General features: G+C 30.3%; 1 protein-coding gene across 2 annotated transcripts; it reads left to right on the top strand.

The window, feature by feature from the left end:
• On the top strand, nucleotides 1-26,495 carry LOC119603216 (band 7 protein AGAP004871-like). 2 transcript variants are annotated; one of them, XM_037955186.1, is made up of 8 exons: nucleotides 1-328; nucleotides 16,224-16,333; nucleotides 16,511-16,583; nucleotides 16,743-16,825; nucleotides 20,578-20,781; nucleotides 21,812-21,867; nucleotides 25,400-25,580; nucleotides 25,655-26,495. In XM_037955186.1, exons 2-8 carry the CDS (start codon nucleotides 16,235-16,237, stop codon nucleotides 25,910-25,912), a joined length of 954 nt encoding a protein of 317 aa, XP_037811114.1. In that variant the 5' UTR covers nucleotides 1-328; nucleotides 16,224-16,234; the 3' UTR covers nucleotides 25,913-26,495. The 2 variants fall into 2 exon arrangements, with proteins under 2 accessions (XP_037811114.1, XP_037811113.1); XM_037955185.1 differs by having other exon boundaries at nucleotides 1-1,112.

Raw genomic sequence — 26,495 nt, 5'->3', positions numbered from 1 at the left:
AGTATCAGTTGGACTTGTAAACTGAATAAGAACGGTTTGATTAAGTTTAAAAGAAAACTAACAAGAAACAACAGAAACCACAATACAACCAGAAGAAATCCCCGTATTTTTTCACTTATTTTTCGTTATTGTTGTTGTTGTTCTACTTCATGTGGTGTATATAAATTGCGAAAAATAAAACAAAATAAGTAAAAAAAAAAGTGGAAAAATATTCTCAAGAAAAATAAGTTCTTAAACGAAACGCAAGCATAAGAAAATTTTCGAAAGAATAAAAAACTGCAAATTTAAGCTAAAGAAGTTTCGTTTACACAAAATTGCGTGCAAAAATGTTTGTGTATTTTAAAATTGTGTGATTTAGCCTTAAAAATCAAATGAAATTGTTTTAGTATTTGTTTTTGTAGCCTCAAAAGTTAAATCCCTTAAATAACTTAATGTAGTTAAAGTTGTTTTATACCAAAAAAAAAAAAAAAAAAACGCAATCCAGTAAAAACAATTTAAAGAAAAACCAAACCAGTAGTTAGCAAGTTAAAACCTTTAAATTAATCAAAATAAACCAATTAACCAAACAACCAAGCAAAAAAAGCAAAATAATCCATCCATTTTATTAAAGTATCTAATTGCTATATTTCCTGTGTAATTTACCTCGATTTTTAACTAGAGCTGCTGGTGTTGCTGCTGCTAATTGTATTCTTATTTTGCACTCTTGATTTATTGTTTGTGTATTCTAAATGCCACATAAAATTGTTTGTAAAATAACAAAAAGAAACACCTAAACCAAACAGAAAAAAATAAAAAAAAACAAATTTTTGTATTTTGTTCTAACAAAACGAAAGTGTTGTATGGTTGCTAATTAGTTGTAAACCCTTACTCACTATACTGCCATCATCTAACTATCTATCTATCACATATACATACACATAGATATAAAGTATAAAGTATTTGTATAAGTAAAAAAAACAGAACTCATCGACGTCATCGTAATCGTCATAGCCATCGCTATCGCACATCATCATCATCAACGACTTGAACATCATCATTGTACGGATACGCCAGAGGCAATAGACCATAAAGCAATATGCCTGACACCATCTCTGTTATAGATCATAAAAGAAGTAAGTCTAAGAATGCCGTTGTCCTGTTTTACATTTTTTTTCTTCTTCTTCTTATAAAAATGATAAATAATAAAATGGGTTACACTAACACATACAAGATTTATTAATATTATTACTTTGATTTTATAACAATATAAATTATTAAGTTAATTGGAGTTGTTTGAAAACGTAGGCTAATTAAGCAACGAAGCAGATTGTAATATAAAGTCTAAGTATTACTACATATAGAACTACTGTGCGTATGATTGTTATTTATTTTTAATTGAATATTTATCATTCGCCGTATGTTTGTAAATAAAACCAAGTGAGTTTGAGATATGATCGGCATTTTTTTCTAATTGGAAAAGCGATAACATATTGTGACACCTGCAGTCTGTATGATCTGCGACATAAAAAATTCCACAATGAAAACTCGAACTGTATCAAATCGTTCGATCACATCACCTACATGTGAGATAAATAAGCACGAGCATAATGTCCAATTTGACATGATTAGTGTAGCATATAGTAGTTTGCTGTTAAAACCATACATCATTGGTTATCATTCATCTATAAAGAAATTTGCTTTGATGGTGATGGTCAGACCACATCACACCAAATAGTTAAGTTTTCGTGATGCATATGACGAAATTGCATGTTATGTTGATTGCTGTAGTCCCAAATTTGTGCTTTAAAGTAATTTTCTGAAGAAAACTGTTTATAAGCTGTTGGGTAAGTTATCGACAAATCCTCATCAAATTAATAGAAAGTTGTTTAAGTGGAATTTTATCGCTCTTCTCGAATTTGTGAGCCAGCAATAAGGGTGAAAGTTATTTTCTGATGTTGACCTTATATGGGTGTAGGATCAATTGAAGATCGATCCTAATCAAAGTCTATAGAAAGAATTCATATTATGTAAAACTTGTTTATGTCGAATTTCATTGCTGTACTCGTATTTTTAAGCGAATAATGTACGTTAAAGTTATTTTCTGAAGACGACCTTATTGGGGGAGAGTTAATCATTGCGCGATCCGCTTAAAATTTTGTTCGATTTTGGTTCATATAAACCTTGTTTATATTAGATTCCATCGTTATACTCGCCTTTTTAAGTCATTAATGTGTGTTAAAGTAATTTTCTGAAGAGAACCGTATATGGAGGGTAGAGTTATGGACCGATCTTCATAAAAATTTGGTAAAGAAATTTTAGCCAAATTCGTCGCTGTACTCATATTTTTAAATCAATAATGAGCGTTAAAGTCATTTTCTGAAGGGAACTTTATATGGCGGGTAGGGTCAATTATGAACCGATCATAGTACAATTTTGTAGAACGATGTTGGTTCAAACAAATCTTGCTCATGTTGAATTCCATCGCTATACTTGTAGTTTTAAACCAGTTATGACTGTTAAAACTATTTTTCCGGGGGTTAAGCGAAAATGTAGACCAATGTTGCATATTTTCAATACCAAACACAACTTATATATGGAAAATGTCATCTCCATATCTCTTCCTGTTTGAACCATATCTTGTTTTCAACAGACAGATAGACGGACATTGCTAAGTCATCTTAGAATTTAACAAGGACCCAAAATATATATATCTTTGTAGATTTGTGACTAATATTTCTATGTGTTACAAACGGAATTACAAAATCAATATAACCCCCTCATCGTTATTGATGGTGGGTAGAAAAAGGCAGTTCCTCGGGAAATTCTATTGTATAGATATTTATTTTTAACATTTAAGGTTGTAAACTTGTAAAAATTCAAGAATCAGTGTTCTTCAAGTTATCTTTAAAATTATAGGTTGGTTAAAATCAGACGCACATGACTAATCGACTTAGTTGGGTGTTTCATAATTTTCTATTATACAAAGATACCCTCCAGACTGCAGTTGAGTTGGGTATAATAAGCAATAGGTATTGTGATTTCTGTCAGAGCTTTAAGAAATTTTGGCTATAGTTCCCTTTCTAACATACATAATGTGTTTCAGCACTTTTGTATTTCATTCATGTACATAGTGATGAAAATAAAAGTTATAATTATTTTTTTAAAGACTAATGACTGTTAAAATTACCTAATGACGTCTAGACTTAACCTCCTACAAAACATTTACTTAATAATGGTTAATACAAAATGTCAGTGATATAATTACATATGTAGATCTACTGGACTTTAAACTAAGCAATTAATTTACAAAAGTTGCCATAAAACTACTTAATTAAGTTGAAGAAGAGCTATTACACTCTGAAGTCCTTTTATAAGGGAATAAGAGCTGATTATATACAATTTAAAAGTCTATATTCGCATTTGCCGAATCTTATATACTCTTCACTATAGTGTATTTAAAAAGTGATTAATTTTATAAAATTTCAATATATTTCATTTTTCCCAACTCTACCATAGCTTTAGCAATAGAACAACAAGAATGCTAAACAAAACACAAACAATAACAAAATACACAAAGCAATGCAACCAACACACATCCAAACATACGTTTTCTTCTAATAAGCAATGTTGCTTTTTTTTATCAAAGCATGCAAAAAAATTTCTTTTTTTTTATGAAATTTTCAGATGTTGTCTCGGATTTTGTTATATTTTAAAAAGCAGACCTCTCGAAAGCATATTGGATCCCGCAGATATCTGGGGTCTTCAGAAAATTGATTTAAACAGGCAGACGGACAGACAGACAGACTAACAAACAGACAGACGGATAGACAGAAAGACAGACAGAGAGACAAACAGAAAGACCGACATGGCTTAATCGACTCTTCTGTCTATAAGGATACAGAATATACATAGGATCGGACATTATATTGTGGAAATTACAAACGGAATGAGAAGCTTATATCTTCTCACGAAGATGAGAAGTTATGAGGGTATATTTATGGTATACATATGAGCAATTATCAAAGTTTTTTAATTTTAGAGTTAAAAAAAAAATCAACAAAATTTTTTAATGGCACATTCAAAATATTTTGTGTGAATATAAACAGACCCTAACACGTGATGAATCCGTTCGCTTTAATCATTTTGATCGAAAACCTGGCGACAAATTTCAACATCCAAGTTCTAATACGTAAAGTGATGTCACACGGATAAGATTGTAAAGAATTTATCTCCCAAGTGTTTTTAGTTAATACAAGAACGAATAGTATCCAAAAGTTTACAACTGTGGACAAAAACATAAAAAGAAGGTGAACAACATCCAAAACCGATTACGTTTAGAAAGGAAGACCTAGAGTTTTACAATTTTGCAATTTTTAGGCTGGAAGTCTTGTGTATATAATCCTGTAAAGAATTTATTTGATATTTTATTTTTACCACAGTTATTAACAATTTAGTTCAATTTCAAAGGAATTGAAAAACTTTGATATTTGCTCATATTTGTCAAATTTTATCAAATTATCTTTAAAAATTGTAACCTGTAGTTTGATTACAAGATTTACATGGACAGACAGACGGACGGACATAGCTAAATTGATTCAGAAAATGATTCTGAGCTAATATTTCCATGTATTACTTACATCGGCACAAAACTACAAATGTAATTGTAACAAATCTTGTATAAAATAAAAACAAGTAAGAAAGTATAGTCGGGCGTGGCCGACCATATGATACCCTACACCATTTATGAATATTATATGTGATTTATTTTTCATAATAAAGCATTTATCTTCAATATTCCATTTCCGATACATTTAAGCAATTTATGGATGAAAAACTAATTTTCTGAAAGAGGCTTTATATGGGGGCTAGGGGCAAATATGGACCAAGCCCGATAAAATTTTGTGAATATATTTATATTTATATAATATTTTATTGTGCTGAATTTCATCGCGATATTTGTGTTTATAAGTTAATTTGGGACATTCAAGTAATTTTCTGAAGAGGGCTTTGTATGGGAGCTAGGGTCAAATGGGGCCAGATCTTTATGAAATTTGGCAGGGTCACCAAGACTTCTATAAAACTTAGTTGTGCCGTATTTTATCGATATATCTGTATATTTAACATAATTATGAGCTCAGAAGCCCTTTTCGGGGGGTTCTGTTCTATGGGGGCTAGGTGAAATAATGGACCGATTTCAACCATTTTCAATAGGCATCGTCCTTGGGTCAAATAAAACGTGCATGCCAAATTTCATCCAATTATCTTGAAAATTGCGACCTGTACCTTGCGCACAAAGTTTACATGGACAGCCAGCCAGCCAGACGGACGGACGGACATCGCTTAATCGACTCAGAAAACGATTATAAGCCGATTAGTATACTTTAAGGTGGGTCTAGGACGAATATTTTTGTATGTTACAAACATCAGCACAAATCCAATATACCCTCCCCACTAAAGTGGTGTAGGGTATAACAAACCAACTGTTTTTATTGCGCTTCGCAAAATGATTACAAAATCTTCCCAATTTAATAGGTTGTTTCGGAATTTCGATCATAAGTTATTTATTTATAGATTAATTTTGCTGATCTTAAATATTAAAGTTAAAAAAGTCTATGATCATTAAAAGTATGGATCCTTAAAATATCTGAGGTCTTTGAAAAAATTGATTTCAGCAGACATGCCGTAAGACAGACGGACATAGCATAATAGACCACGCTCTTTAAGAGTATCCTGACTAATGAAAGTTATATTATAAAATAACAGCAAACACGAGGTTGAAGGGAATTATACCCTTCTTCCTTTTAATTAATTTGCTACTTAACTATATACTTACTTATTTATCAGCAATTTTATTTAAAGTATTTTTTAACAATAACCAAGTTAAGTTTTTTTTTTTGTATCAATTGAGAAATTCTTTATGCAATTAGATTTTATTTGCTCCAATTGTTTCATTTTATAGTATAAAACTATTGTTGTTTGATGGACATCAATTGGAAACAAGAAAGAAGAAAATCTAATCTTAACAATATGTTCAATGAAATAGTAGTACGAAAACATATAATAATAAAAAACTACATATGTACATAAAAAATAGACCTGTCCCTTAAAAAGAAAATAACTTTATTTTGTATCTACAGCTAACATATAGTCAATCGAAATCTGTAATTTAAAAGCTATTAAAAAGTTCTAATTTGCCTATACTACATCCTAATGAACTCAAATATTACATGATAATGCATTAAAAATAATTTTTAGGGGGCATATGTAATATCCTAATACATTTAAACATTTTCTTATTTTGTATTTGTTTGTTTGACACATGTTACAGGGTTTAATGTCTAACTGTATGAACGTATATAGGAATGTATAACCAACAATATGAGACATTTCATTGTTAGACATTTTATCTCAAAACGAAATGGTTTTATCAATATTTACACCATATAAGAAAATAAATATTTATTTTCAATTTCATATACATATTAAACATTGTAATAAAATACAAGTATGTATGTACTTAAGCAACATTTAATCTTAATTGGCTACTTTAGCTTGGATGCTATAACTTATTAATGATTATTAGTTTATTATAGAAATCAATGTTGGAAATTGCCAATATACATGAGTACATACTATAAAGTGTATTAAGAACATTATTATAATTGGTTAAAATCCAACAAATGATAAAGATTTATTGGAAAATATTTCATTATTATACTTCATATAATAAAAAAATGTGTATTATATAAAAGATATTTTATATATTTAAATGGTTAATGTGATTATGTGACATGAATTTGTATTGTTGGGCCATACAACAATGACAAAAATCTGATAAATATGCAATGTATGCTTGTTATTTAATTAAAAATAAATATCACTCATACGCAAGATGTACGGTGAATGAAGAAAATGTTTAAAGTGAGATTTTTTGGTATTATTAAAAATCTGATTTAATTTTTATTAAATATTTGATTTATACAATTAATTAATTAATCAATTTTAGATTTTGTCTTAATTAATGATATTAATTTTTTAATGCGAAAAAAAAAGATTTTTTTTCCAAATTTGGTAATTGATATCATTATTTTGGTGATAGGTGAAAAACAGAGAACACACTGTGGTAAATTTTGTATGAACAAATTAAACCGTGAACATATATGGACAAGGAAGGAAAATTCAATGGTATCACTTCTATATACTTTTCATTCATTCGACACACTCATAGAAAACAACATACGACACACTTACTCTAGGTACACAGAAAAAATTATCAGTAGTTTATTTTCAATTAACGTGTTTTTCTCTTTCTTTAATTTTAATTTAAGCAATTTTTTATTTGTCTTAATTATCTCGTTGTTTAAAACCTAAGTTTACAAATTTGATTACATTTTTAATTAATTCAATTAGTTTTTTAATTGATTGAAAAAAATTTTCTGGCCAACTTTTCTATTTTAGTTTTTTTTTAAATATTTTATTTTGATTTCTTATGCTAACAATGTTTATAATTCTTAAATAGTCAATACGATTTTAGGCATATAATATTCAAGTTTCCTGACAATTTATAAAACACTTTATATGTTCAAATTTGATAATAAAGTGATATTTTTTGTAAATGCTCAACGCATTGTTAAAGGTCAAGCATTCCTTTAACATTGTGAGTAATCAATTAGTAATTTGATTGTTTTAATCATCAACTTAATTGGTTTTTAATACATTTTCTACCAAACAAACTAATTCATTTGATTAATAAGTTAATAAAAATTAGATTTTATTTTTATTAAATATTTAATTTATACAATTAATGAATTAATAAATATTAAATTTTGTCTCAATTATTGATATTAATTGTTCTGATTAATTCGTTATTTGGAAAAAAAAGTATTTTTTTAATTTTTTTACAAATTTGATAATTGATATCATCATTTTGGTGATAGGTGCAAAACTTGCTTGATAGAATTATTTTGATAATTGAAACATGAGTAAGTTCCATATACCCCTATAAATCATATTAACTTAAAACCAACACTTAGTTCCACAGTCACTCCTCTGTGGAGTTAATGTCGAATGCTTTACGTGAACACCATCCGTGTTGACCTATTAAACGGTGGTCTTTTTAAACCACTGGGTGAGCTTTTGTAACAACTCACCACCGTCCCATTGTGCTTCTTACACATCGGTGGCAATTTATGTATATGGAATTTGCGGTCCAGTATACGTGCACTTTGCTCAAGTACTTGAGCTAACCTCTTGACATAGTAGTACCGTTGGGGAATAACATGTGTCATGAGCAAACTAAATCTAACCCCGACAAGGAAAAGACAATCACAAGTTTAGAGTCAATAGACAACGCTACATAAAACCCGATTGATATTGTAACAAACACTCATATCCGTAGAGCATTCTTATTATCTAAGACTCACCCCAGTGCATTCCTTGACCTCAGCCAGTGCAATCCCAACCACACTACTAAGATGGCTCTGTTGATTCGATAACAGCACCTAAGGTATGTAATTGGTAGTCCGAAACACGGATCCATTTTAATTGACAAGACTTATTTCAGTGGCCAGAAAGACCTGCTATGATAAGTTGAACATGTTTTAGAGTAAACTCCAACACACTCAACTATGAAGGAAAACTACTGATAAATTAAAGATTAACTCAGCCACATCTCAGACCATTTCGCAAAATCTTGGTTTATCTCACCATCTCCTCCGTCACTCCGACCTTCTATCCATTCGATTAACCTCGGATAAACTCAGAATCCGTCTAATCCATCAGATACAAGTATCAGATGGTACATCGAACAGCCTTGCTCTGTGGTTTATAGCATTCCTAGAAAATACATAGGAGCGGTAACAGACACTAATCCCGAAAATCTATATTTCATCGTGTATAAATCTTTTAAACAAGCACCTACTTCCCGTGAAATTGGGTATAAACCACAGCTACGTGGATCCCGAAGGAACCTCAACCAACTGACCAGCCAGGACAAGTCCTGTGGGCAACTGGCTACCAGTAGTAACAGATTTTGTGGTGCTCTGGTTAAACCCTGTGTCAAATCATCCAAGGACTAGCCAGGGAGTGAAATGTCACCAGTTTATAGTCCCGACAGACTAGAGGTACTGTTAGCACCTCTTTAGCCCGGGATTTCAATACACCAAAATGAGGTTCTTTCATTAAGGAAACATTCACCGGGGGTCCTCTATCTGTTTTCTCGGCAACAGCACCGAACTTCTCGCGAATTATAAACTATAAATTTGGGTTTAAAGTACAGCCATCATGTGCACACCTGTTATCTGCCCTGCGGACTACCGGTTTGCTGTGGTACCAGATTATGTGGTTATTTGGTTCGAACCCATATCAAATCTTTTCAAGAAAAGACAGGATACTTTTGATCACCAACAGTTTGTAGTTCCGGTAGAATTCTTCCTCCACCAAGTCATTGCTTTTGTATTTTTACGATCCTATAAATGATATATATCCTGGAAACTTATAAATACCGTAGTCGATTAAGCCATATCCGTCTGTAGATTTTTTTTTTGATCGCACTATGGTGAAAGGTATATAAGATTCGGAACTTATTTTCCTTTAATTTCATAAAAGTACCTTTGAAGCACATCAATTGCTCAGCGAAACTTTTGGTGAATGAGTTCCAACACCGGTTTCAACATGAGTGAGATGGTTTGCGCTGCTTAAAGGTGTTGACTTGAAACGGTAGACAAAGACCGTTCCGACCGGTTTAGAATCTGAGTAATTACTACATGTAGATGTTGTCAAACTCTTCAAGTATCATTTCAAAAAGTTTGCAAGCCGTAGAACTCATTTCAAAGCTTAAAATCGGGTACCAAACGAATTGAAGCTGAGAGACCTTTAAAGACCATGTCCAAAATGCTGCTTATTTGCATTATTGTACCAAAATATTTCTTGCAATGAAAAATGGATCCATTGCAATAGCTCGAAGTGAAGAAAACGTATGAGAAGCTATGCAAACCAGAAAAATCTAGACCAAAGCCAAATATTCTTGGCGCTAAGCTACAGTACTTTATATGACTAAGGTGTCCTGCTGAAATCATGTCCGACCATCACAGCGAATCTGTACCGAATGCAAATGATTCGTTTGCTACCACACATAAAATCATCGTGACAACGCTCTGCCACATGTATAAATACCTGTTATAAACAATAGAAGATAGACAGAAGTGATTACTTCGTCCGCCTTATGGTCTTGCTACGTCTGACTACTATTTGTTCTGATCGTTCGTTTTATGATAAAATTACTTCAGAACTGGATATCCGAATTTGACTTGAATCGATTTGGCCTCAAATGATGAGCAGTTCTTTGCTCTTTGTTTCCAAAAAACAAATGGTTCAAAAAAAGTTAAAAGTTCTCATTTTAAAGTAGAAACAAAGTGCGGGTATGAATGGTAATCCAAAAAGTTAAATGTAAAGCTTGAGCTTAAATGTTCTCCACCAGGATGTATAATATCTCCACAACTCTCAAACAAAGTTATTGCTTGACAAACTTCCACTTGAACAAGTTCGAGTGAGAAAGTCGAACAACAGCTATCGGCCTGATCTTCAAACCCAGACCTTAACTTCGACTGTTCGGTTCAATATTGATCTAAAGAAAACATACGTATTTACATGATTACTTTAAAGACCCTTGCTTCACTAAATGTATCCTACTTACAATAAGAACTGTATAAAAAACCCTTTAAATTCTCACCAAAAATATTACCTTAAGCCTGTAATGTCTAATTCTCAAATTACATGATGATGAAAAACAAACACCCGTCACATACATACGTCAAAGTGTGCTTACATCTATAGTGAGAGATAGTGTGTTTGTGTTTAATGAAAAATAGTTTTTACATCAATTTTTGTTTTCCTTTTTATACATAGTATTTCTTGTAATGCACACACAAAAATGTACTTGTGCCCTCATTGTTTGAACATGACTTAAAGTTACCAAAACATTCCGCAATGAATTCCGTTGGTTTTGTTTTTGTTGTTGCTGTAGTATTTTCTCTTACAATTTCAGAAATGTTTCTGTTACACTGATAAAGAAAAAAGAGGAGAGGTGGGTAGTAAGGTGAGGAAATTTGATGTGAAAAAAACGGGTTCATGTATCAGCATTAGCACTCACCAGCCATTGTTTAAATTATTTAACAACTCACATATTTACATGTATTCGTATATTCATACATATGTACATATGTATGTGTGTAAGTCTATATAATGTTTTATGTACTTTAAGTACAAATTTTCGCAATGCATTAAATACATACTTACATACATCTCAACATTACATACATTGTAAAGTATGCAGTAGTTTACACTTTGTAACTAGAACATGCATTACAGTGTGTATGTGTTCGGGTAAAATGGATGTATATATAGTAAACACCTCTTATTCTGCCCCCTTTGGTGACGAGTGATTTAAAAAAGAAATTTGTTTTTGTGTTTTTTCTTTCTTCTGTGTTTTTTCCCGTGTTCAGTCTCATTCATAAACGAAGAATTAGTAGAACTTGTTGCATCCACAGTCATAATGCATAATATAAATGCAACTATGTGTGTGTGTGTATATATGTATGCATTGCTTTTGTTTTTAGTATTGTTTATGTGGGTGGATATAGAAATTTTAAATGGTATTTGAATTATTACAAAAATTGCCCTACAGAGACATGTTGAAAAACACATGCTGCATTTATATTATTTATAATGTGTTTATAATTGAATTGAATTCTATTGTATAGAGATGATAGACAAAAAAGGTATCAAGTTTATGTATACACTTGTACATTGAGATATGTGTGTGTGTGTTTAGGTATAGAAAATTTCAAATTTAAAACAATGACATTGTTTTGTGTGCGTGTTTTTTTTTTTTTTTTTTTTTGGAGTTTCAAATGGTATTTTAATTGTTACATTTTATAAGTGAATAATTGCAAGTTCCATTGGGATATAATTTCGTTTTAAAAATAAGTTTTAATTACAAAAATTGCACCTATTTCAGGAAATTACCAAATATCAATTTTTTGCTTATATTAATATTTCAAACAAAAAGGTGGAGTTTTGTAGAAGTGTTTATAAAATTCAATTGCAATAAATTTTTAATTATTAAAACGAAATGAATATTTTATAAAATATAGTAGAAGAACTGATTTTCAGTTGAACATCAGCAATTAATGCGAAAACTTTAGTTTCACAAGATTAACAGATTTTCATTAGAAACTCAAATTGAATTTTAACTTAAAAGTACAAGATTTGCAATAGATTGCGTAACTTTTAAACTCTTTTTGTTTCTTCGAAAACTATATAACAACAATGTTCTTTTTTTAATATTTAGAAACCGCAAAGAATCGAAAGTGAATACAAATTGTAATGCGCGTATACTTAATATTTATTTGCATACTTTTAAATACATATTACTCATACGTACATATATACGTTAGCAATTTACTGAATTGTATGTATTTTGGATCTTTATGAGATTTATACGAAATTTGTTATACATTTTACAGTTATTACTTATTTGTTCGGTCAGCCCATAGTAGTTCATTTTTTTCAATTTTCTGTTAAAAGTGGAAATTTTCTTTAAAAAAGTGAATTTTTTTTTAAATTTCTAAAAGAGAGTAAAAATTTTACTCTATCTTAAAAAAAGAGAAATTTTCAATAATTCTCTAAAAAAATGGAAATATTTTATAGTTTTCTATAAAAATAAAAAATGTTTAAAAAATGTTAAAAATGTGCAAAATTTCAAATATTATTCTTATATATAAAGGAATTTTTAAAAATCTTCTGGAATAAAACTATTTTTTAAAAGAAAATTTAAAAATTTTTTTAAAAATAGAATTTTTTGAAGAGAAAAATGTTCAATAAATGAGAAATTTTCCAAAAATTTTCTATAAATGAAAAATTTCCAAAAATGTATAAAACTGATTTTAATGCAAATGGGGAATTTCATGTCAAGTGACCCAATTCAAAAAATCGATTTTGATGAAATTTGCACCTAGGTTAGTACTACAGGATAGTAGGTCAGGAAACAGTGAAGAAATAGCTTTCTGAACTCCTTTGGACAATTTTTGCTAGGACCAATAGGTAAAAAGTTACACTAATTTGAATAAAACTCTGTATGACCTAATTGTCCAACTTTGACCCCTTCTAAGTCCGGTAGTTCTTGAACCATACAGCTGAAAATTTGTGTGGGTGGTTGGGTGGTCACTTGACACGAAATTGCCCAAATGAATAAAAACTGTAATGGGCGTATACTTAATATTTATTTACATAGTGTTAAATACATATTACTCATACGTACATATGTTACATATTTTGATTCCTTATTAAAAATTAAAAAAAATGGAAATTTTCTATAAAAAGTGAAATTTTAAAAAAATTTATAAAAAACAGTGAAATATTTAAATATTTTTTATTGAAATAAAAAAAATGTCTAAAATATTTTCTATAATCTATAAAGGGAATTTTTTGAAAATCTATTGGAAAAAATTATTTTTGAAGGAAAATTTAAAACATTTTCTAGAAAAATGAAATGGTTTTTTAAAAGAAAAATTTTCTAAAAATCTTCTATAAGTGGGAATTTTTTTATAAATTAGTAATTTTCCATAATTTGTCTTTAAATAAGAAATATTCCAAAATTGTTCTAAATATCAAATTCTAACGTTACTGACTGATTCATTGTCTCACTGCCTAAACAGTTGAAGCTAGAAAGTTGAAATTTGGACAAATCACAACACAACAATAAATCCACCAAGACAAGATTTTTGGATATTCTAATATTTAGGGTATAATAAAGGGGTAAAAGACTAATTATAATAAATGGGTAAAAACTGTATTTTGGTACTTTTTTACGTCACCTGTCTCCATCTTTTAAACCAGTAAGTATAGCAATACAATTTTTAATTCATTCGAAAAAATATGAATATTAATTTAGTACTTTTTGGATATTCGGACGTTTTACTTATTTTTGGTACTTTTTTTTGTAAAACTATTTGTTGTCTTATACATATGAATAATTATTGATGGTCTTCCACTAAGATATTGAAACTTTTTGGAACATAATTCTTATTTCGTCAATGGAAAGGAAAAAAGTACCAAAAGGGAGTAAAAACCAAGGATTATTTTTTGGTACTTTTTGTTATTCAACCGGTACATTTTGATTTTCCTATAATATTGAAAGTAGAAACATGAAATTAAGCGTGTAGAGCCTGGAGTAAATGATAAACTATAAACAAGGACTTTTTGGTAATTTTTCGTCCTTTTAAAGTTACTTTTTATAAGAAACAATAAAAGGGTACATTTAAGTACTTTTTCATTCTTCAAAAGGTATTGTTTGAATTTTCTATAATATTAAAGCTAGAAACAACTGATATATATTGATTTTTATACCCACTATCAAAAAACATGGGGTGTATATTGATTTAGTCATTCAGTTTGTAACACTTCGAAATATTATTCATAGACCCACAAAAGTATATATATTATGGGTCCTTATTAAATTCTAAGACGATCTAGCCATGTCCGTCCATCCGTCTGTCTGTCTGTCCATCTGTCTGTTGAAAGCACGATAGAGTCCGAACGGAATGAACCAAAAATATTCTATATAGGTAAGGTTTGTTTGGTATTGAAAATGGGCAATATCGGTCCACTTTTTCGGATATCTCCCATACAAGAGGAACCCCGAAAAACAGCTATAATGGGCATATCTGTTTTAAAGGTACGATTATTGAATTGAAATTCGACATAAATAAGTTCCATATAAGCCAAATTATCCCTATCAAATTTTATGAGGATCGGTCCATAATTAACCCTACCCCCATGTAAAGCCCCCTTCAGTTTATTACAAGCAAAAACCTTTCTACCAAATAATATAAGGCCTCCTTCAAGAAATTACTATTACACTCATGACTTAATTAAAAATACAAGTAGAGCGATGAAAGTCGGAACAAATGAGTATATAGAAACCGATACCTTACTATCAAATTTTATGGCAATCGACCCATAATTGACCATACTGCCCAAATATGTCCACGGTTTAAAAATTTTATAAAAATATTTTATTTTTAAAAGTTTTCAAAAGAGCTCGGTCCATAATTGTCATAGGTTATATTCCAAATATCACCCTGGTATTTATAGGAGATCATTCTTTTTATGTCATATTCGGCACAGCCGAATATAACACTCGTACCTGTTTTTTATAATATTGAACATGGAATCTACAGAATTGTTAATAAATTATTCGGTATTTGATTTAACTAATTTTTTAACAAATCGTTAAAGTACCTACATAACTCCCTATTTGTAAGCGAGAGTGGTAAGTACTTACCTCCAATGTCATCACCGTGTTTAATTATGACTTAAAGTGATACATTTTAGCATTTTAACCTCCTTACTTTTCAATTTAAGTTTTTGTTGGAATACAATATTTCGTTTCATAATTATAAAAAAGATTACAACTAAATCGTTGTGGTAGCTTAAAGACTTAAATAAGAGTTTTCAAAGGAAATATGTCAAAAGAAATTAATTTCAATTTATAATCATAAACAAAAATTAATCAAAAATGGCTTCATTTACACAAAATCCCTTTTTCAAACGCCCCACCATGTAAATTTATTTAAAATCAATTTCACTCAATCTGTGGAAAAAAAGTTGTTTCATAAGTAAATTATTTTGTCGCAAAAAATGTCACAGCCATATGTTTTAAAGGATTCCATGCTGATTTTTTGTTTATTTATACATTTTCCTATTTATTTATTTTTTTGTATTTTATTCCAAAGGATAACAGTTGTTATGTCACTCAGTCATTTGAAGCATGTTTCTGTTTGGTTGACAATACAATTCATTTAATATTCTAATATAATTTTTTTTATTTAAATAAGATCCTTAAATAAATAACTGAATGGTATTGTTGTATTGTTTAGTATATAAATATTTGTATATTCACACATAACATAACAAGCCACAAAACATTTGTAAAAGACCGCAAAACAATTTATCATAATTTATTGGAAAATGTATAAAAAATGTATAATTTAAATATTTACAAAGCAAATGGAAACCCGCAGCTAATGTTTAAATAAGATTTCTCTATACATTTTTATATAATACCACATAATTTGATTAAATTATATTTTTTTATTTTTCAATTTTTTTTTTTATTCTGCCTACCTCCTGCTGTTTGCCATACAACAACATTAACCACATCTAAAACGACAATCTCAACACAGTCAATGAAGATATGAATAACAAGGCTTCAACTTGTGGCAAACTTCTTATATGCCTCTCAGTGGTCCTGGTCATTTTGACGTTACCCTTCAGTTTGTTTGTTTGCTTTAAGGTAAATGAAAGTGGATTTTTTAAAAACGTTTTTTTTTCATTTAATTTTCTCGCTATTTATCTGTAAGTATTTGTATTTAAGTATAAAATTAATTATACCTCGTGGCTGCTTTGGCCTTTTGTAATGGAATAACATTTTCTTTGCTATTGTCTCAGTTGGCTCTTTTCCATTTTATAGGTGGTCCAGGAATATGAACGAGCAGTTATCTTTCGTTTGGGTCGTTTAATGCAGGGTGGTGCCAAAGGACCAGGTATTTTAAAAGCTTATAATCAAATTTTGATTTCTGTTATTAAAAATTAATGAGAGTCTGTCTGTGTAGGGGTCTATTTTGTTTTGTCATTTGTGTAAGAGCTTTAGAGGGATTTACAATGATTTAGTAATTTATATTTATGTCTTGTTTAAATTTTAGGTATATTCTTCATACTGCCTTGTATAGATTCTTATGCCAGAGTGGATTTACGTACCAGAACTTATGATGTACCACCACAAGAGGTAAGTAATGTACTGACGTTATTTGTAATTAGAGTCAAAATAGCTTTACGGCATAACTGAGATTCTTAAATATTTTAATTACAAATATTAATTTATTTTATAATTTTTATAAAAAAGACAACTTTCTTGAATAACGTGGTTTAAGTTGTAAGTATATGAAGACTTTTATGGAACTGAACTAGGAACGAACTAAACTGGAACTAGAACTGAACTAGAACTGAACTAGAAGCGTGAACTAGAACTGAACTAGAACTGAACTAAGAACGGAACTAGAACTGAACTAAGAACTGAACTAGAACTGAAAACTAGAACTGAACTAGAACTGAAACTAGAACGGAACTAGAACTGAACTAGAACTGAAACTAGAACTGGACTGTAGAACTGAACTAGAAACTGAACTAGAACTGAACCTAGAACTGAACTAGAACTGAACGATAACCTGAACTAAGAACTGAAACTAGAACTGAAATAGAAAACTAGAGAATAGAACTGAACTAAGAACTGAACTATAACTGAACTAGAACCTGAACCGAGAACTTGAACTAGAACTGAACTAGAACTGAACTATAAAACTGAACTAGAAACTGAAACTAGAAACTGAACTATGAAACATGAACTAGAACTGAACTAGAACTGAACTATAACTGAACTAGAAACTGAACTATGAACCTGAACTAGAACTGAACTTAGAACTGAACTAGAACTGAACTAGAACTGAACTAGAACTGAACTAGAACTGAACTAGAACTGGAACTAGAACTGAACTAGAACGAACAGAACTGAACTAGAACTGAACTAGAACTGAACTAGAACTGAACTAAACTGAACTAAACTGAACTAGAACTGAACTAGAACTGAACTAGAACTGAACTAGAACTGAACTAGAACTGAACTAGAACTGAACTAGAACTGAACTTGAACTGAACTAGAACTGAACTAGAACTGAACTGAACTAGAACTGAACTAGAACTGAACTAGAACTGAACTAGAACTGAACTAGAACTGAACTAGAACTGAACTAGAACTGAACTAGAACTGAACTGAATGAACTAGAACTGAACTAGAACTGAACTAGAACTGAACTAGAACTGAACTAGAACTGAACTAGAACTGAACTAGAACTGAACTAGAACTGAACTAGAACTGAACTAGAACTGAACTAGAACTGAACTAGAACTGAACTAGAACTGAACTAGAACTGAACTAGAACTGAACTAGAACTGAACTAGAACTGAACTAGAACTGAACTAGAACTGAACTAGAACTGAACTAGAACTGAACTAGAACTGAACTAGAACTGAACTAGAACTGACTATAACTGAACTAGAACTGAACTAGAACTGAACTAGAAAAACTGACTAGAACTGACTAGAACTGAACTAGAACTGAACTAGAACTGAACTAGAACTGAACTATAGAACTGAACTAGAACTGAACTAGAACTGAACTAGAACTGAACTAGAACTGAACTAGAACTGAACTAGAACTGAACTAGAACTGACTAGAACTGAACTAGAACTGAACTAGAACTGAACTAGAACTGAAACTAGAACTGAAACTAGAACTGAACTAGACTGAACTAGAACTGAACTAGAACTGAACTAGAACTGAACTAGAACTGAACTAGAACTGAACTAGAACTGAACTAGAACTGAACTAGAACTGAACTAGAACTGAACTAGAACTGAAGCTAGAACTGAACTAGAACTGAACTAGAACTGAACTAGAACTGAACTAGAACTGAACTAGAACTGAACTAGAACTGAACTAGAACTGAACTAGAACTGAACTAGAACTGAACTAGAACTGAACTAGAACTGAACTAGAACTGAACTAGAAACTGACTAGAACTGAACTGAAGAACTGAACTAGAACTGAACTAGAACTGAACTAGAACTGAACTAGAACTGACTAAACGAACTGAACTAGAACTGAACTAGAACTGAACTAGAACTGAACTAGAACTGAACTAGAACTGAACTAGAACTGAACTAGAACTGAACTAGAACTGAACTAGAACTGAACTAGAACTGAACTAGAACTGAACTAGAACTGAACTAGAACTGAACTAGAACTGAACTAGAACTGAACTAGAACTGAACTAGAACTGAACTAGAACTGAACTAGAACTGAACTAGAACTGAACTAGAACTGAACTAGAACTGAACTAGAACTGAACTAGAACTGAACGAACTGAACTAGAACTTAACTAGAACTGAACTAGAACTGAACTAGAACTGAACTAGAACTGAACTAGAACTGAACTAGAACTGAACTAGAACTGAACTAGAACTGAACTAGAACTGAACTAGAACTGAACTAGAACTGAACTAGAACTGAACTAGAACTGAACTAGAACTGAACTAGAACTGAACTAGAACTGAACTAGAACTGAACTAGAACTGAACTAGAACTGAACTAGAACTGAACTAGAACTGAACTAGAACTGAACTAGAACTGAACTAGAACTGAACTAGAACTGAACTAGAACTGAACTAGAACTGAACTAGAACTGAACTAGAACTGAACTAGAACTGAACTAGAACTGAACTAGAACTGAACTAGAACTGAACTAGAACTGAACTAGAACTGAACTAGAACTGAACTAGAACTGAACTAGAACTGAACTAGAACTGAACTAGAACTGAACTAGAACTGAACTAGAACTGAACTAGAACTGAACTAGAACTGAACTTGAACTGAACTGAACTAGAACTGAACTAGAACTGAACTAGAACTGAACTAGAACTGAACTAGAACTGAACTAGAACTGAACTAGAACTGAACTAGAACTGAACTAAACTGAACTAGAACTGAACTAGAACTGAACTAGAACTGAACTAGAACTGAACTAGAACTGAACTAAACTGAACTAGAACTGAACTAGAACTGAACTAGAACTGAACTAGACTGAACTAGAACTGAACTAGAACTGAACTAGAACTGAACTAGAACTGAACTAGAACTGAACTAGAACTGAACTAGAACTGAACTAGAACTGAACTAGAACTGAACTAGAACTGAACTAGAACTGAACTAGAACTGAACTTGAACTGAACAAGAACTGAACTAGAACTAGAACTGAACTAGAACTGAACTAGAACTGAAATCTTGTTTATATTAGTTTTTTAACTTACATTCGGACTATTAAAAATATGTAGCAATTTTCTTCAATTATTCATGTGTATGTTACGTAAAAAGAAATCGTAGCATAACATGAGACTCAAATCAAATTAGTTTTTATTTCCAAAAATTTTGTCAATATTTACGAAAATGTTCTCTTTGCTAATGTTTAACCAAAATGTTTGGCCAAAGAGTCAGTATAGGAAAAATGCAAATAAAAAAATTAAATTAATTAACAGGCCGTTTTCAATTTCGTTTTGTTTGACTAATGCAATATTCAAGTGTATTTCCTAAAACTATCACTAACATGGTGTTTTCTTCAGTTAATGAAATTTGTGAAGAAAAGGCGCATGGAATAAAAAATAAATGAAAAAAAAAACTAACATTGTAAATGATTTGTTTTACTCCAAAAAATACACGTACTTGTGCGGTAGAACAAGGAAAAAAATTAAGAAAAATTGTTTTGTAAAAATTAAGCAAAACTGTCTATATCAGCAGTTTTTTCTTCGATGCATTTTCCATTGTTGACGATTATATTACGACAAAACGAAATAAACTAGAAAAAATGTACATTCATTCACTACAAGTTTTTAATATTTCTTAAATTTTCCTACTTTTTCTTGTTTTAGGTCTTAACAAAAGACAGCGTCACTGTGTCAGTGGATGCTGTTGTCTATTATCGAGTTTCGAATGCAACAGTCTCCATAGCAAATGTTGAAAATGCTCATCATTCTACACGTCTATTGGCACAAACAACTCTACGTAACACAATGGGCACACAGCATTTACACGAGATTCTAAGTGAACGTATGACAATTTCCGACACTATGCAGGTAACAACAAAAAAATACTACAACAGCTACGTCAACAATAATAATCTTTATGTTCCAAACGAAGGCAAACGGAAAAGTTCTTAGACATTAAATAGTTGTCTATCTAATGTTGTCTAATGTTCTATAAAAATAGAATTTATCATTTTATGGAAAAATTTTCTATAAAGAGAAAATGTATGGAATTTTTTTCTATAACGTGAAAACTTAAAAAAGAAAAACTTAAAATTTATTAAAAAACTTAAAATTTATTAGAAATTGCCTAAAGAAAATTTATTGAAAATTTACTATAAAAAGAAATTTGTGCAAAAACGAAATTTACCGGCAATTTCTATAAAAAGAAAAGAACTTTTCATACAGACTTCGTATGTTTAAATAAGTGTGAGTGCATGTACATATATACCTGTATATATTTATGTATGTTATTTAAGTGTGAATAACTATTTAAGTTCAGTCAGGTGAACAAAAGCATGAAATATATGCCAGCCAAGCTTATTTTTCTACAATGTTTACATTTGTATGCCAGTTTTAAATTTATATGAGTGTTGTGTGTATCTGTGTTGTTCACAACTCTCGGTATATACATAAGTTTATAAATATATGTCATGTGCTGCCGTTGTTGTTGGCGTCAGTGTATTTCATAAAGAAAAAAAGATAACAACACAGCAACAGCAGCAACATCACGCAAACAGGCAGCATCAACAAAAATGTTTTCTAAAAAATCATGTCATAAATATGACAATATTTTGTCATTTCTCACCTTCCTCATGCCAACAACTGGTGCTGCTGCTGTTTAAAAAGCCTTCTTTCGCTTGCATACACATACATTTATACATTTTATAAACACCTGCAACATTAGACACATACAAATATAAACATATAAAAGTTTGAATTATATTTTGAACAATACAATAGATGACACTTCTCCGTAAAATTTAAAACATTTTTCCTTTCATTATGATGAAATTGTGTATTTGTTTGTTGTATTTGTTCGTTCATTCATTTCATTTTTTTCGCATATGTATATTTGCAGGTACAATTGGATGAAGCTACTGATGCTTGGGGCATTAAAGTGGAACGTGTTGAAATGTAAGTTATATGGCAACAACAAAAAATATTAAAGAGAAAAAGAAAAAAATACAACATCAAGAATGTATAAATATTTTAGATAGTAACCTACATATGAAGATAAATAAACATTTTACCTGCAACATCTTTAAATGATGAAACAACAATTTTCGTTTGGTTTCACGTGTTTTGTGATTCAATGTGCCTGTGTTTTTGAAATTGTCAGCATTTTGGAATTATTAGGTTTAGATTTTTTTTGTAATAAAAAGTGTTAAGCTACCCCAACATTGGCAGAATAACTAGACTAACTACTACTAACTAACTAACTAACTAACTAACTAACTAACTAACTAACTAACTAACTAACTAACTAACTAACGAACTAACTAACTAACTAACTAACTAACTAACTAACTAACACTAACTAACTAACTAACTACTAACTAACTAACTAACTAACTAACTAACTAACTAACTAACTACTAACTAACTAAAACTACTAACTTAACTAACTAACTAACTAACTAACTAACTACTAACTAACTAACTAACTAACTAACTAACTAACTACTAACTAACTAACTAACTAACTAACTACTACTAACTACTAACTAACTAACTAACTAACTACTAACTAACTAACTAACTAACTAACTAACAAACAACTAAACTAACTAACTAACTAACTAACTAACTAACTAACTAACTAACTAACTAACTAACTAACTACTAACTAACTAACAACTAACTAACTAACTAACTAACTACTCTAACTAACTAACTAACTAACTAACTAACTACTAACTAACTAACTAACTAACTAACTAACTAACACTTAACTAACTAACTAACTAACTAACTAACTAACTAACTAACTACTAACTACTAACTACTAACTAACTACTAACTACTAACTAACTAACTAACTAACTACTAACTAACTAACTAACTAACTACTAACTAACTAACTAACTACTAACTAACTACTAACTAACTAACTAACTACTAACTAACTAACTAACTAACTAACTAACTAACTAACTACTAACTAACTAACTAACTAACTAACTAACTAACTAACTAACTAACTAACTAACTAACTAACTAACTAACTAACTAACTAACTACTACTACTAACTAACTAAACTAACTACTAACTACTAACTAACTAACTAACTAACTAACTAACTAACTAACTAACTAACTAACTAACTAACTAACTAACTAACTACTAACTAACTAACTAACTACTAACTAACTAACTAACTACTAACTAACTAACTAACTAACTAACTAACTAACTAACTACTAACTAACTAACTAACTAACTACTAACTAAACTAACTAACTAACTAACTAACTAACTAACTAACTAACTAACATACTAACTAACTAACTAACTAACTAACATACTAACTAACTAACTAACTAACTAACTAACTAACTAACTAACTAACTAACTAACTAACTACTAACTAACTAACTAACTACTAACTAACTAACTAACTAACTAACTAACTAACTAACTAACTAACTAACTAACTAACTAACTAACTAACTACTAACTAACTAACTAACAAACTAAGGACCTTTTTACTTAACGAATCCATAAGTAAATACTCTTCCAGTTATAAACACTACATCGTATAGGTAATTTTCGCCAATGGAAGTGCGAATGTATTTGCTATAAAGGGAAGGAGACTTGAGGAAGTTCACGTGGCGCAAAACCATGAAAGATTGAATCAGATAGAGCCTGTTCGAAAATTTATCATTAGATATGGTTACTTAAATCTAAAGTAAAACGTTGCAATACTTTCAGTGTCATAGCCAGGCTTTCTGCGAGATTAGATCCAAATACATTGGTGGTGATCTAATTCCATTTATCAGATCTCTCAAGAGCAATGATTGGAAATTTCCAAAAAATTGCTTCCATTAGTTGCTGATCATTGGACTACACATAATTCACTTTAGATATCGCTATATAAATGGTTCTCCAAAAGTTCCATGATCTGGTGTAATATACATATGTACATAATTTCAAACTAACTTAACTTTCTTTAAGGTACTTTAAAGGAGCGAGATTAACTTAACTTTCTTTAAGGTACTTTAAAGGAGCGAGATTAACTTAACTTTCTTTAAGGTACTTTAAAGGAGCGAGATTATTTTCTTTTATGGTGAAAGAAATTATCGAAACTTTAATTCATAAAATTTATCTATAATTTTCTCTTTGGATAATAAACTGATTTATAAATAAGATGTTTATACAATAACGTTTATTTTAAATATGTAAGGTTTATCGAAATAATTGTGAATTTTTTATGCCTTTGTTCAAGCGATGCTTGATGTTCCAGAGTTTTGCATTTTGGAATCCTTTGTTACCTTTGGCCAACCTTTTATTAACCCCAACAATGTGTGTACAAATATAAAACTTGTTTAATTTTAAGGATTACACATACTTAACCGACAATGTGGTTTATAAAGGACTTGCTTTAAATTTATATAAATAAACCTTTCACTTACATCCGTTTTAATAATTAATTATCATTTTGGGGAGATTACTTAATTTTTATATATACACGAATTTATATGAACTTAACATATATTATAATTGTATTAAGGAAACCAGTACAGTGGTGATTAAAACAGTTGTAAATTTTTTAACATAAAGAAGTTATCATGTGGGCTCTTGTTTATGTGGACCTTATGTGGAAAATACAGGATATTATTTTGAAGATACGTTGATTGGCTGTAAACCCTACGGTTGCATTGATCATGCAGAGAATGTATAAAATCTTTAACTGGTTTATTAACAGCCAAGTTCAAACCAAATTTCCATATCAGATTTCAGTGAGCAATTCAATATAAGGCTCAATGTGGAAATGTAATTCGATTTATCTGGTGTATCATTAATTTTTATAAAAAAATTAAAAAAATTTATTAAAAAATTTTGCCTCCTTCTTACCCTCCACTGTTCATACAAAAGGAAATGCAAACATTTTAATATACATACATATATAATTCATGTGACAACAGCGACAATAATGATGTTGTTGTTTGGCGAACCTTTTAAAGCTCAAGTAACCACTTAAGCCAATCTGTGCCAAGTGCGAAAAAATACAGAAAATATCACTCTCACTCCGTCTTTCAGTCGTCGACGAAAAGTAGGCCATTAAGTCGTTGTAACCATATTTGATTTTTTTTTTTTTCAAAATCACTGACAAATATTTCATTGTATGCGTGTGCGGGCAAGTGAATCTGATGCTGATGGTGTTGATGATGATGACGGCGATGTCGTTTCAAAATGTTTATATTATTTGATAAATTAAATACAACATGATTAAGTCATGTCAGAGGAGGTCATATAATATTGATTTTCTTGCTTTCTTCAACAGAAATAAAAAACGAGAAAGATAAACCTCTTAAGTTATAAGAAAGCAAATGTTATTAAATGGAAAATTTCAGGGTCTTGAAGTATCATTAATTAACATATAAAATTTAATGAAATCTTGTCATTTGCTTTCTTCTTATTTCATGTTGATGTCAACGTAAACAGCAAAGATGTACGTTTACCCGTCCAACTACAAAGAGCCATGGCTGCAGAGGCTGAGGCAGCTCGAGAAGCTCGTGCTAAGGTTATAGCTGCCGAGGGTGAACAGAAAGCTTCTCGAGCCTTAAGAGAAGCATCCGAAGTAATTGGTGATTCACCTGCCGCTTTGCAATTGCGTTATTTACAGGTAGGCTCTTTTCTCTCTTTTATCCTTCTATTTTTTTTTGAAATCACTAATTAATTTCTTTATATTTTCTTTAGACTCTTAGTGCTATTTCGGCCGAAAAGAATTCAACAATTGTTTTTCCCTTGCCCATTGACTTAATAACATATTTCTTAAAGTCAAACGATGCTGAAACAATACAAACAGCCGCCAACACCGCACAAGTTATAGCCAAAAGGGATCGCGACCGAGAGGAGGATGAAACAGCATTGGCAGCAGCTAAAGCAGCAGCGGCTGCTGCACCAGCCCCTAGCAATACTCTACCATCTGGCAATTCTATAAATATTGCCATGTAAATTCTACCATAAATTCTAAAATAAAAAACAACAACAGACATTGTAAACAACCAACAACAACAAAAAAAAAATACATCATATAAGCAACAGTGACAACAATACAAATACAGCAACCAACAACAATAAATACAAAAGAGATGATGGCATTTACTTATACAGAGGAATATAAATAAAAATGAAAAAACTTAAATATAACAAATTTAAAGACAAAAACAAGCGTATAAAGATAAAAATTCAAAGTCAAAAAATAAAACTAATAAAATATCTAGAGTACACAGTACATAAAGCAGCAACAAACATTAGCATTAAACAATAACAAAAGCAACAATAATAAGAGTAAAGAAAATAATAATGAAGAAATTTAATCAAATTGTATTGAATTCATAAAATATTTAAAGTTCATTAAATTATATGTATGTATGTATATGTTTGTAACACCAATGACTTATTAGACGGTTGAAGTTAAAGGATATTTTTGATATTTTAAGATCTTCGTAATTATATCTACTTCAGTTCTAGTTCGGTTCTAGTTCAGTTCTAGTTTAGTTCTAGTTCAGCTCTAGTTCAGTTCTAGTTCAGTTCA

The sequence above is a fragment of the Lucilia sericata genome, unplaced genomic scaffold, assembly GCF_015586225.1.
Source record: "Lucilia sericata isolate MDLA Ls3-8-SP2 unplaced genomic scaffold, ASM1558622v1 Contig000283F_arrow, whole genome shotgun sequence".
NCBI classification, from domain to species: Eukaryota; Metazoa; Arthropoda; class Insecta; order Diptera; family Calliphoridae; genus Lucilia; species Lucilia sericata.
The sequence above is the reverse complement of the archived record's forward strand: the minus strand, read 5'-3'. Positions and strand labels throughout refer to the sequence as shown.

Coding starts and splice junctions, on each gene's coding strand:
- LOC119603216 (XM_037955185.1), top strand. CDS start 1,076: ATGCCTGACACCATCTCTGTTATAGATCATAAAAGAA. Junction 1,113..16,223: donor TGTTATAGATCATAAAAGAA/GTAAGTCTAAGA, acceptor ATCTCAACACAG/TCAATGAAGATATGAATAAC. Junction 20,782..21,811: donor CAATTTCCGACACTATGCAG/GTAACAACAAAA, acceptor GTATATTTGCAG/GTACAATTGGATGAAGCTAC.